Raw genomic sequence first — 13,012 nt, forward strand, 5'->3', positions numbered from 1 at the left:
TTCCTCCACATCTTCAGCACTTACACCACTTTCTGTATTTCATGTAAAGGAACAGGATGTTCTGAGAGTGACAGGCAGCTTTCTTAATGGGCTCATCAGCTCCTCTTCATGCCATGACATCAATTATGTGCAGCTGTCTTTGACTTGGAATTTCTAACCCCCATGGTGACTAATTACAGTGCCCGGTGTCGGAGTCCCTGGTGGCACGGGCTGGAGATTAATGAACACAGCTCAGTGTGCTGCCTGGGGACTGAGAGCTTCACGATCCCTGGAGAGCTCAGGGCTCTTGGATTTTTGAGGCCACTGTATTTGGAAAGGAATGGGGATGTGTTACCATCCTCCCTGGGGTAGAAAGGAAAACATGAGAAGGAATTCCTGTGCTAAGATTGTTTCTTTCCCATATCGATGCTATTACTTTTTTATTTTAGGCCACAAACATCATTTTATATCTTTTTCTATGTTTTTTCTTCATGTTTGAAAGAATTCTCTTCACATTCAAGGGCAAGGAATGTTCTTAATGATGATAATAATTGGGCCACAGGGAAATGATGACTGCTTAATAGGTAGAGAGCACGGTACTTGAAAAGAGAGTAAGGCATTTCTGAGGAGTTGGTGGCTCCTGGGGTCAGGGTGAAACCAGCACCTACCCAAACTGTGGCAGAACTGCTTTTCCATGGTTTCTTTTACCCAGGAGATCTTCCCATAATGGCATCACAATTTCATCTCTTGTTGAGGCAATTCAAAAGGGATGCTTCTCTCTGAAAGCAGGAGTCCAAAATCCGAGATGGCATTATGGCTGCAGGGGATGACATCCAGATAACATCCCAGGCAGGCGTAACTGGGAGGGCGTGCATTGCTCTGGGTTTTTTTCCCATATGTTCCCTTGGAATGAGCAGCTTTCACTGGTTTGGATTTGACTCAGGTACTGTACTACGGTGACAAAGCTGGTATTGGTCATTAGATTGCAGCTTCCCGTCCTAATTCCTGGAAATACGAGGCTCCATTTTTGACAGATCTTGGCTCATTCCATTTTTTTCCCCAACCACGTGAAGATGCTGATCGAGATAAAATTAATTGCATCTTGTGGGAAGAAAATGCAATACTTCATCTCACAAGAACGTTACGAAAGCATCAACCTTCTGGACCATGGCAACGTCAGCCACCGTGTGGGGAAAAAAGCTCTGGAATGAGCAATGAATAATAAAGCCAGCAGAAATGCAAGAAGAACCGGGCTGGTACCACCTGTGAGGAAAATGCTATCTTTAGTATTAGGTGGAATCAATCCCCAGGGAAAGGCAAAGCTAGTTACAGAGGACAGAGGGCAGGCTTTATTCATTAGCAGCTGATTTTTGGTACACTATCGTTGTAGGCTGTGAGGAGAAGGACTTACTAAGATATTTAGGTACCTAAACATGCCTAGCAGCATTTATAGCAGCACCTAAGTAGGTTAGGTGCCTAATTCCCATTAACTCCATCAACTTCTTTAAGCTGCTAAACATCACTGTGAAGCTGGCACAGGAGTGTGAGCCAACAGGGGCCTCTATTTCAGCTGATGTGGCTGTGCTCATCTGCAGCAGCTGATGTCCTTTGCTCAGCTCGATTTGTTGCACTGGGAGCTACTGGGAAACCTCAATGCTTATTGCAGTCTAGCACCAGAACCCAGTGCCCTTTCTGCAAGCACTGGTCCCAGTGACTTTTGCACTGGTCTACCTTAAATTAAAGTCAGAAGTGAAATTTCAGGTCAGCTCAGGAGTGTTTATTGTGCTTTCATTATTTTAAATCAAGACACCTTCTTTTCTTCACATTTTTTTTTAATTCTGCAATAGAGAAGCCATTGTTTACAGCATTGTGTACTCTGACAACTGCTCTTCACAGATTCATCTCAAGTTATCCTAGAACCATTTTCTCAATATACACAGTGCAGCTTAATCAAAATAATTTCACCAAATATTTCACGGAAGGAAGAGACGAGGGGAGATAGAGAGAAATATCCTAGGAAACAAGTATGCCAGCATACAAAAATAGATGAGAACATTTGGAAGTTGTAGGTATGAAAATGTAGCTTCAACTGCAGAGCAGCTGAACTGGTGGATTATGTGGAGGTGATGCTTACCAGAGAAGGGAGATAGATGCGGAGGTCTATTTCTAATGACTTTAATTTCTAGGCAAATTTATAAGAGAGGGAAAGAAACAGCCTCCGTGTTTCTGGAGTGTTCTCATCTGGAGCAGCACTGGAAAACTGGAGTCTGTCTGCGGTGTGGTGACCGTGGAAGGATGGGCTGAAAGCATCCGAGCTACTCCTAAGGCTGCAGTAAATACTGGAGGCATTCAGCACCTCACGTACAGTTCATGGGTCACGAGTCTATACCACTGCAGAAAAGGTAGTTAAACAATGATGCATCTAGAGTGCCCAGCTGAACCCAAAGCACACGCTTTGTCTTTTCACACGGTGCTCTCAGGGAACACAAGGGAGCCCACGAAGCACACAGGAGCCACTGCAGCAGAACACCAGTGAAGCAGAGTTACTGTGTGAGCTTTCTCAGAAACGTGTGGTACTGAGGGTCTGCTGAGAACGCTCTTCTTCCTAATCCACACCAGCTGTGGAGATTCGTGGGTAGCATGGTTCTGACCTAGTTAAAAGCACAAACAATTTTTCCTACTTGCTTATTCGATATATTCTGACATCTCCTTCCAGCAAAGACTGCAAAAAAAAAACCAACCCTTTTGTGAGCTGCACTTTGTTCCTGCAGGAAGAAGTTCTGGTGCTGTGCTGCACAGCTCGCCTGCTGCGTGCTCGAGGAAGGGACCTGACCTGGGCTTTAGATCCAAAGGCCCTGAGTGCCTGAGTGGCACAGCTCTGTAATGCTAAGGACACAGAGTATGGCACAGGCACCAGAACCAGGAGGAAGCCTGGGCTGCATACTCGTAGCTCGCTCTGAATGTAATGCCTCCTATTTATTTCCAGGGAAACCACAACGAAGAGCACAAGAACAAACACACAGGAACACAAAGACACTTCTGCAAAGTGTCAGATCCTTCCTTCATTCATTAGTCAACACCTATCATACACACACATATGTAATACATGCACACAGGAGTCTCTAGAGAAATCCAGCACAGAACCGTATTTGTGAAGTCAGCATCCTGTGTTGTATGGCGCGTAACGAGATCTGAAACCTCCTGTGCTGTTGAGGTGCAGTGAAACCTGTTCAATTAGACTGCAGCAGCACCCCAGTCACCTTCCTTATCCTCTTCAAATCACCACCAATGTTTACAAGATGATTCTGTTCTCCTTAAAGCCCAGTTCTGAGGAGGTGACTGATTTCTGCTGATCCCGGAGGTGGTTTCACAGGTTTCATTGTACTCGAAACTTCACAGCTCCTCCTGAAGTATTTGATGCCTCTGTGTATCGGTTTAGCAGAGTACAGAAGCAGAATAATTTTCTTTCTCACCACATGCTGCTGACAGAGCACGGTGTCCTCCACCAGAACTGCTTCTTTCTGTCGGACAACTTAGCAAAGACTCATTTCCCTAAAGCCCAACGTTGGAAGTAATCAGGGCTCCAATACTTAGGGCATCTGTCTGCATGACACTCACCAGCACTGCTCTCAAAAAGAGCAGACCTTGTGCATCTCAGCAAATGCTCAGGTGGAATTTACCACGCCGCGTGCATCCAGCGGCTGTCACGCTGTCAGAGTGGAACGTTTCCCTGAGTCAGTGGAGTTTTGCTGCTACAGAGGTGATGAATTGGGTCCTGAGGTACTCAGGGGATCCCTACACAGTTAAGGACTGAGAGACTTCTGCAGTGCCTGCATCTTTTGAGGCACCCAGGAACAAAACCACCTCAATAAACAGCTCAACTCCCTCTGACTTCATGGGAGCAGTGTCACTGCGTACTACTGAGTTCGACTAGCAAACATGAGAATAAAATGTGTGCATCTTCTCTCTGTAACGTTCAGCAATCAAACTCCTTTCTGTCAGCAGATGCCCTCAGTGGCTCTTGGATCCTGGAGGATCTCTTATTCCATCGTCGTCATCCTCAGTGCAGAGCAAGCTCAGTGCACTTGTTACAGGATGGATCCATGATGTTGTCTGTGTCACATGGCTGAAAAAGAAAAGAAGTGCTGTTAGCAACCTAAAGGAGGGTCACTGATCTCTGGGACAAGAACTGCCAGGTGATCTCCACCATTTTCAGGCCTCGTGTTGGATGTGACAATACTTGCAAACACTGCAAACTCTCTGTCTTGCTAACTAGGAGATTTCCAAACGCAGTGAGGATCTTCTGGGTGCCAGAACCTGGCAAGTTTCACTTCCAGATGAATTAGAGATCCCTGATTCAGACTAGCAGCATTTCCTGTTAATGAATAAAACCGACCCATTCATAATGAGCAGCCCAGACTATCAAAGTGTTAAAACCCCCCAGGAAACTGGCAAGGGATCAGCACTGCCATCACAGCAGTTAGAGGAACCCGAGTATCACCATTAATGCTTCTCACCCACACAAGGCTGTGCTTCCCGTGTCACGGAGAACAAATCCTGTGATGCTCCCACAGCCTTTACACACTCATTATCTTTTTAAACCCCGTCCTCGAAAAGCAGTCTGAGCTGCGTGAGATTTCTGTGAAGCTTCCATATGAATGGAAGGAAGCTGCTGCAGCTCAGCGAGGACACATCCATGGGATGGGCTGTGAGTGTCTGCGGGTGAGGACACGGCACAGCCTCCTCTCCCTTCTGGAATAATGTGTTCTTGGTACAGGAAAGCTTCTTTCGACTTAAAAAAATCTTACTAAAGAACTCGCCGCTTTTACAGTGGAGCCAGTGCAAAGATGAAGTTTGTAACAGAAGTTCATTACAAAGAGTAGCTGAAAAATATGGTCTATCTGATACACACTGTGGAAGACAAGCAGTCCCCAGCGAGTCCCACTTCTGATGTGCAGTGTTCCTAAGGCTCACGCCTGTCCTCACATTTCTGGTGCATAAGCACGGGGAAAACTTGGGGAATTGTACAGGAGTAAAAGTATGAAAAAGCATTCATAGCTCTTCCGTGTAACTAGTTAACAATTCTTTCTCATGTGATTATTCTTCAGCAGATTTGCCTCCTTTTAGAAGGAAGCAAATGGTTGCACACCTGGCTTTGTGCTGCCTTCTGTCAGAACCCATTTTGCTCTAGATGTAAAAACTCTTCCCTTTAATAGCATAGAACTGTGGCACTGAGATCAGTGCGGAATTGTCTGTATTCAGTGGCAGACCTTCATTTATCACCCGTAAGTTAGAACTCACTGCCATCCATTTTCAGAACCTGAGGCCAAATTTTGCTGTAATATAAATTCCCTGTAAGGGCTCCTGATGAGAACTCAGCTCCTTCAAACCTGCACTGGACTTTATCCCATCCTTCCAGTACTGTGGTTTGTTTGAAACCCTTCCTTCAAGTAAGTGCACACAGTGTGTAAAAAGCAGTTGTAAAGAGATGTGCATTGTAAGAAAACGTACACAATATGCACAGATGATTCAGGTAAAGAATAAATGTATAAACCCTCTGCTGTTTATTTTTAGCTCCCTATAAGCTTTGACATAATCAGTCCCAAGAGATAATCCCAGATTTACTGGCTTGCAGAACATTCCTGTATTAGAAATACATCCTCTGTGCTGTGTGCTAGGGCCATCAATGCACGTACTGGCAGCCCAGAAGTGCCCCAGCAGAGGAAAACTGGGAGCTGAACTTTGCAGTGCCCGTTCTATCTACAGAAGATACAGCCAGGTGAAAATGAGACCTCTGATCCCAGCGGCCCCGCAGACGTCGCAGGATCCGGCGCTCTGACTTCAGAGCAGCTCTGAAGGCTTGAGCAAAGCACTGAGTCCAGCTGTGAGTGCTTCCTTACTGAGACGTGAACTGCCTCATGTGGCACTGCAGCACCTGCACAGAGCAGTCTGTGGAAGCTGAAAGTGCTTCTCCAGTTTGGTTCTGGAAATTAAAAAACAAACAGCCTCTCAAGGAAGAAAAATACCCACCCAAAAGCAGCTTAAGGTCTTAACATTCTTGTATTACAAGCTCACGTTATCATAAAATCCAAAGCCAAGATTCCTATTGTGCATCTGAGGCTGTTTTTCTTACAGTCATGCAACATGACTTCGGTGAGAGCCTACAACCCCATCACCTGCCAACAGTACACTTCAGACCTCACACATCACTGTGACTTTTCTCCCCAAGATCTCTATGTCTCAGGACCTTTCTGTTAGCAAAATGCCTTACACTGATTCTTTTCTTTTACTAAGTCTGTTTTCATTCAACAGCAACTGTGAACAAAGAACAACCAGGGGGGTTTTGAAGAGGAACGAAGCTCACGTCTGTTTACCCCCAGTGACCAATGTGAGACAGCAAAGAGCGAGGCAGCAGGCACTAAGATGTGGTGAAGATAAAAGTTTCCTGAGATGCCTCAAGTTGGTTATCCAAAAATCAGAAGGGGGTGCATCAGGGTTACCCGACTTCTTACATTACATCTGAAGGTGTCTGAACTGACGTGCACAGGGTTATAGAGCGTCACGCACTGAGAAGCAGCAGCAGTAGTTTGCACTTGGCTCGTGCTGAACCGGTTTTATTCACATATCTGCAACTTCTTGTGTCTGGGTAACTGCTCTTTCCTCTACTTTGAGATAGGAGGGTTTGAGGGTGACAGGTAGAAAGAAACACTTTGGAAAGCAACCTCTGCTTCTGAGTTTTAGGAAGGGTCCAGTTTTCACAGACGTAAAGCAGCTGTATCTGATTTCCTCTTAGATCACCTGTGGTTACCTAGCACACTGCAATATGGCAGCATGTGCTGGAACAGAACAGCAGAGGAAAAGGCGAGCACGTCAGCATGCTACGACCTGGGCCCTGGGAATGCAGCAGAGATATGCACAGTGCACCCACCAAAGGAACAGCTTTGTTTTTTCAACTGAGCACACTAAGGAAAATCAGCTGTGATTTATTTTCCGTTTAGAGGATACCTGCAGCTCTCCTTCACTGTTTACACTACAGAAGTTCATTTATCACACATGCTTTGCTATTCTTAGTTGAGTCATACAATCATCAGCAGTTTCTGTGAATGCCCAGCTTTCAGTGGAATTAATCTTGGCTCCTTCCCACACAAAACCAAAAGAAATAGAATATGACAAAGTGAGTTTGTTATTCTCCAAAGTGGCAGGCTGATGTTTTAGGTATGATTTCAAAAGCTACCAGAACACACTGTGTGTTTTTATTCATCTATACTGTAAGTATTGCTTGTCTTCTACTCTCAGTTACTGGTTTGCTGTCAGAGCACCTCCTGTGCCTGGTTTGTCACTCTGAAGCACTGCATGCTTCTCATTTTTAGGTAAATTAAAAGATAATCCTAAATCAAACATTACCACTTCCGTTTTGATATAAGAAAGTCCACAGGTCCGAATTCATCGAACAGAAACACCCCAGAAGATCAAAATCTCTGGGAATTCTACATGTCTTTCAGGCAACTTTAATTTAAGACAAATGTTCCTGAGAAAAGTAACAGTTAATGTGGAATAGCTGGAACCTAGTCCTGTTAAAAAGCTAGAAGTGTTTACAGGGGCAAAATTCACAGCTGGTCCTTACAAACCGTATACATATGTAAGCAGTGGGTGGGAGTGGGAGGGAGAATAGCAAGGCCCTGCCTAATTATAGGTGCCAGTCTCATGGTACAGAGCTGCCATATGTTAAAGGTGAACGTAGTGGGAGGATGAAGAGATTAAATTTGATGGGTTTTCTGGGGGAAAAAATCAGTGTCCCAGCTATACTGTACGAAGAATAGTTGAGTTGGAAGGGACCTTCAGAGGTCATGGGGTGCACGTTGGCACACAGTGCTGGGACAGGTGCTGCAAACTTCCTCTCTAGAAATGTTCCAGACTTGGTTTGGCAGGACACTCACTCTGACCTCCAGAGATTGCTTCTCATCCACACTTAGGATTTTCTTCTCTCATTTTGGAGTTGCAGTGGACTGCTGAACGACCTGCTGGGCTACATTCACTTGTCCCAATGCTTTAAGTGTACCAGATCATTTCAAAACGTATCCGGGGCCAAATTCAACTTTCCCTCTTCAGCAGAGCTACAGCAGCAGCGAAGCTGGTCGCTGCCTTTCACTCTGCTGGTGCAGTTTCTGTCCTTGTGCCGCCTGTTTCCCGTGGCAGTGCAGGACACTGCAGCTTGCTGCTCGTGCAGTGCGTTCTGAACCGTCCCTCAGAGCAGCTCACATCGCCGGGATGGCTCGTGGTGAATCCACACACACGGGTGTGCTGCCTGGCACGCAGGGACGTGAGTTCAGGGCACTGCAGCTCATTTCCTCACACTTCCCTGCTCTGTGACTGATCCGTAGCAACCTGGTCCACTGATAAGAATTTGCTGTGAAACATTTCCTGGGTAGAAGGGGCGGCTGCAGGAACTGTCTGCGGTGCACGAGGTGATGCTTTCCACAGAAGATGGGAGAGCAGCTCAGTGCCTCAGGAGCAGAGCCATGCAAATGTTTTATTCATGTCATTTATTCACATAAGTGGGTTTGCACTTCAGTGTGTAACACAAGCCAGCTGGTTTGCTTCTTTTAAACTCTGATTTCTCATGCACTTCATATTGCTACACCCCCTTCAGAGATATTTATGGAAATCTCACAGCAAGCTGTCTCAAGCTTATGTGCTATTAAGATTCCATTCTGGGGTGTTTACTGCACTGATTTATGGCACAGAGATTTATGGGCTCAGCAAAGCACAGTGGAACCCAAAGCAACGACTGAATAAAGCTTACAGCCCTCGTGGCTTTGGATCTTCTGAACACCAAAGAATAAAAGGATTGAAACTCACAGCCAAAGAGAACAGGGTTACAGTACCAGGATAACTGGTCATCAACTGTTCAGCTAATTCCCATTTAAACTAATTCATTAATGTCTGAATCGTCTAATTATCAGAAAAAGAGGAGCTGACAAAGATGAATCTCAAGCAAGTTCCTCCCAGAAAAGCATTTTTTCAATGATATTTTCAACATCAGGTAGAACTTGATCTTGAATCTCTATCAAACTATGTCAGAAACAAGAGACTTGCAACCATTGTTCCTTCCTCCAAATAACCAGCTGTGTGAGCTGAGCACTGAAGAGGTGTGAATGTGAACAGCCCAGCTCACTCTGTGTGGATATTTGGCACCAACGATATAAGCAACGTTAGAAAACAGATAAAAAGGAATATGAATTTATATCATGCTTCATTCTAGCATTAATTCCCTTCTAATGAGGTGAATGAAGACCTCTTAACAAACGTGGCTGTTCCAATCAGAACATGACAGCTGCTTTCATTCCCTTCTCTGCAATTAAAATGGACAGATTCTCCTTGCTGGCATCAGTGCCACATCCAAGTGCAGATCTTAAGAGTTCCTGAGCATGTGCAGCAAACCTTGCATTCTGCTGAGTCACCCAGCAAGCTCTTGTATGAAACCCACTAATAACAAAACCAGGAAAAAACCATTACACCTCTTTCACTCTGTTGCTCGTGTGCTGTTTGCATAATGCTTTCTTCAGGCTCAGTTCCCAGGTCTGCTGGTGTAAGCAGTGCCAAGTGTTCCACCACAGCCACCTGAACCATCCCACTGTGCCATGTCTGCCCCCACCAGCAGATGGGCACCAACTGAACAGTGCTCTGCTCAATACTTACCTTGTATTTATTTCCACTGCTATGAAATTGGCTGCTGATTTGCTGCTGATTTGTTTTCATTTCCTAAATAATCTGCCTGCATTTAGTAACTTCTACCTGTCTGAAAATAAAAGGCACCCTCTGAGTGGAGCTGGAGTGCACTACCATACGTGGTGCGTTTGAAAACCTCTGCAAACAAACCCAGCAAATCACATCTGCTTCAATACACACAGCCTGAGGCACCGTGGGATGAGTCAAGGACAGCAGAGCAGTGCTTGGGAAAAAAAAAAAGCCCCCAAACCCAACTTCCTGCTTTTCTTTGCTAGCTCATATGTCATGTTCATTGTTATTTGTGTGACTTGTGCAAGAGTTCGGGATAAAAGCATCTCAGCACAAAGATCTGCTGCCTTTCCTCACTCTTAAGAGACCTCAGGGAAATCCACTGCAAAGCAGTGCTTTCAGGACACCTCTAAGGATTAAACAGTATGTCAATTCCAGCAGCTGGAATAATCTGCTATTAATTAAACAATCATGGAACGGAGATGAATTCTGTGTTCTCAGCAATTGTTTCTACCTTTTAGAGATAGAACTATCAGGTGAATTCGTTTTCACTCTGTTCTGGAATAAAAGCCCAACACTTTGCAGCAGTGGAACAACTGATTCCCACAGAAAGCAGATGACCTCAAAAAAAATGCCATCAGTAGCAGAAGATATCTGAGATGGCTCAGACAGGGCTGGGTTTGCTGCTGTAGGGGTTCTCCCCCAGTGAGGAGCTGACGTAACGCTGTGCTTGCAGTGTGCTCTGTGTGCTGCACCATCAGGACAGCAGGCAGAGCTGCAGTCCTCGGGCACCTGCTATGTCTGGCAGCACTGCTGGGCTCGGGTCCTTAATGCCACAACAGCACTAAAATCCATGGATGAAACAAGACTGGTACCTCCTGGAAATCCAGCTCTTAGATCTGCTGCACCTCCCCAGAATATAAGAACATTGGCAGATGGATCTATTTACTTTAAAACTTTCAGGGGATTTTTTCCTCTATCTCATAGGTCCGTTAGGGTCAGACACGTTCCTGGGAAGTTCTCAATGTGTGAACACGGGTTTTCAAAGACATCTGAAAGACTGAGCCACACAGTTCTCACTGAATTTCAGCTGAATTTGTGACTGAGGCCTCTAGGACGTTCTGAACAGTGCAGTACTGAACCAGAGGAAGGAACAAGTGATGCTGGTAATGAAGATGTGTATTAAAAATACCAGAGCTTTTGTTAATTTGCTCTTTCTAAGTTCAAAACTGCAGTTAGATGGGATGTTATTTTAGCTGTGATCCATTTTCTCTCAGAAATACTCACTTGATAAAGTATTTGATGCCATCTGCTGTATAAGCTTCTTCCCATCCATAAGGCAGACCTGCAATGAATTAAGAAAATAATGTGTCTCAAAATTTCGGTGACACAGACAGTGTAAGTTGAAGACATTTCATAAAAACAACAAATTCTTACTCTTTTTGTTGCAACGATAACATAAGCAATGCAATTTAATAAATATTTGCTGCACTAAGAAGCTATGGAGCACTCAGTGATACTTTTATCACTAGCATTTCTCTTCCAGAAGCTGACAACCTGGTCAATTTGGAGTGCAGCAGTGAAGGCTTCTGAACTTGTAACTGCAATTCACACCCATAATGTCAGCAAAACGAACCCTGTGGTCCTGCTGAGGTGTGTTTTAACTTGGTTTTACAGGCACTCATTCACAGGGCTGTGTGAAGTTGGAGCCTGGACAGAGTCAGGTCCTCCGCGTCTGGTTTATCACCACGTGCTGTGTTCACCCGTAAGCATTTGGAATGCCAACCAAACAGTGTCAGAGCAAAACGTGAGCAGGGATACACATCTTGGGAAAGGTGAACTTACTGAGGGCACTGCTTAATGTGATGGACACAAACATCTCCAGGTGTTAAAAGGATTTAACGAGATGCAGCGTAAATTAAAAAGACATTGTGAAAGTTGACATTTTCACACGCACTGCTCCCTCTTCCCCTTCCACTATCACCAGCCATGCTGATCTGAATGCAGTCTAAGATTCTGCTGTCGTTAGTTTCAAAGTCCCTTCCATGACAAAGATGAGTAATCCTCTTAGCAGGGCACTACACTACGTCACAGAAAATTCAGTTCTCATACAAAGCCTTTCTGTTTTCATTATTACACGTTCAAAACCAACTACAGAGCTTGCAAAGTGCTGGAGGAAGCAGCATCAGTGTGCAGAAAAGCTCCCAATGCATGCTTCTGTGGTACTGCACTGACCTGAAAAGAAAGGAAGTCCTAAAACTCCTTTTTTTTGTTTGTTTTTGTAGAGTAGAAATATATATGCAAGTAAAAGAGGCATGAAAATTGTTCTGCAAGTGCTTCAGCTTGAAAGTCATCTGGAAATGACTGGTAATCACAGCAGCACTCTACCAAAGCTCAGAATTCAGGTGGGTGACTTGGGAGCTGGTACTCCTAGAACAGTGCCATCACAGTTTTGGACAGTTTGGAAAGAGCACAGTGATGACATTTTTCCTCTCACTTCGGCCCCGTATTTCCCACATATCTCAAGCATCCTCACATTTTCAATGAGCTTAAGTCTATATAACCTGGTCCTCCAAACTTTGCACCTGCTGCCTTTGAGAGGGAATAATCCACAGCCACTTCCCTTTAACACAAAGGAGTTGCTGTTCAACAGTTTTCAGGCTGTGATTCCTACAGAGGAATGTAGGAAAGGGTGTTGAAGTTTGAACTACACTACACATCATCACTTTCCCTCCCATAGATCGACTGTGGGAACTTCATTCAACGTGGGTATTTTCTAATGGTAAGGATGGGAATAGGATTGAGCCTTCCACTGTGACCACCTTCCCTCATTCTTGCATGAAACACACACACCCAAACAAATGACAGCACACTTCTCTATCAAGAATAAAACCTCAGCATCTACTCTGTGCTCGCTCTGATCCCACACATCACCTGTTTCATTCAGCAGTGATGATTACACTTTTTATGCTGGTAATTTGTCCAAAATGGTTTTGTTTTGTCCCTTCTAGATAAAGGCTGGCATGTACGTAGCAATGCTAACTGACACTCCGTATTCTTTTCTCAACCTTGAAAGACTGTGCTTTTCATAAATAGTGAATGCATCTGCCAGCTGTAAATGAAGCTCTGAAGAGAAATGCACAGCTTTATTTGCCTCCCTGACTGAATATGCATTAGTTTGTATATCCTGCTCAATCTCCATGTCCTTCACAGCTCCACCTTCATGTTTTGTAATGCCTTAATTTTCCACATCTTTACTCTGTCACTATTAGGCTTTGCCTGCTGTTGTCTTTAT

At 44.7% G+C, this 13,012-nt stretch overlaps 1 protein-coding gene across 1 annotated transcript in view; it reads right to left on the reverse strand.

Annotated features, from left to right (window-relative positions):
- Positions 1-3,944: 3,944 nt before the first annotated feature.
- The window catches only part of STXBP4 (syntaxin binding protein 4), a 42,081-nt gene continuing 33,013 nt past the window's right edge, over positions 3,945-13,012 (reverse strand). The window contains exons 21-22 of the mRNA XM_065735530.1: positions 11,005-11,062; positions 3,945-4,105 (exon numbers count right to left, since the gene is read on the reverse strand). Of these exons, the coding sequence (XP_065591602.1) occupies positions 3,991-4,105; positions 11,005-11,062 (173 nt within the window). The 3' untranslated portion in view covers positions 3,945-3,990. The remainder of the gene's footprint in view (positions 4,106-11,004; positions 11,063-13,012) is intronic.

The sequence above is a fragment of the Cyrtonyx montezumae genome, unplaced genomic scaffold, assembly GCF_038088225.1.
Source record: "Cyrtonyx montezumae isolate F1298 unplaced genomic scaffold, pur_monq_1.0 scaffold_19, whole genome shotgun sequence".
In the NCBI taxonomy this organism is placed as follows: Eukaryota; Metazoa; Chordata; class Aves; order Galliformes; family Odontophoridae; genus Cyrtonyx; species Cyrtonyx montezumae.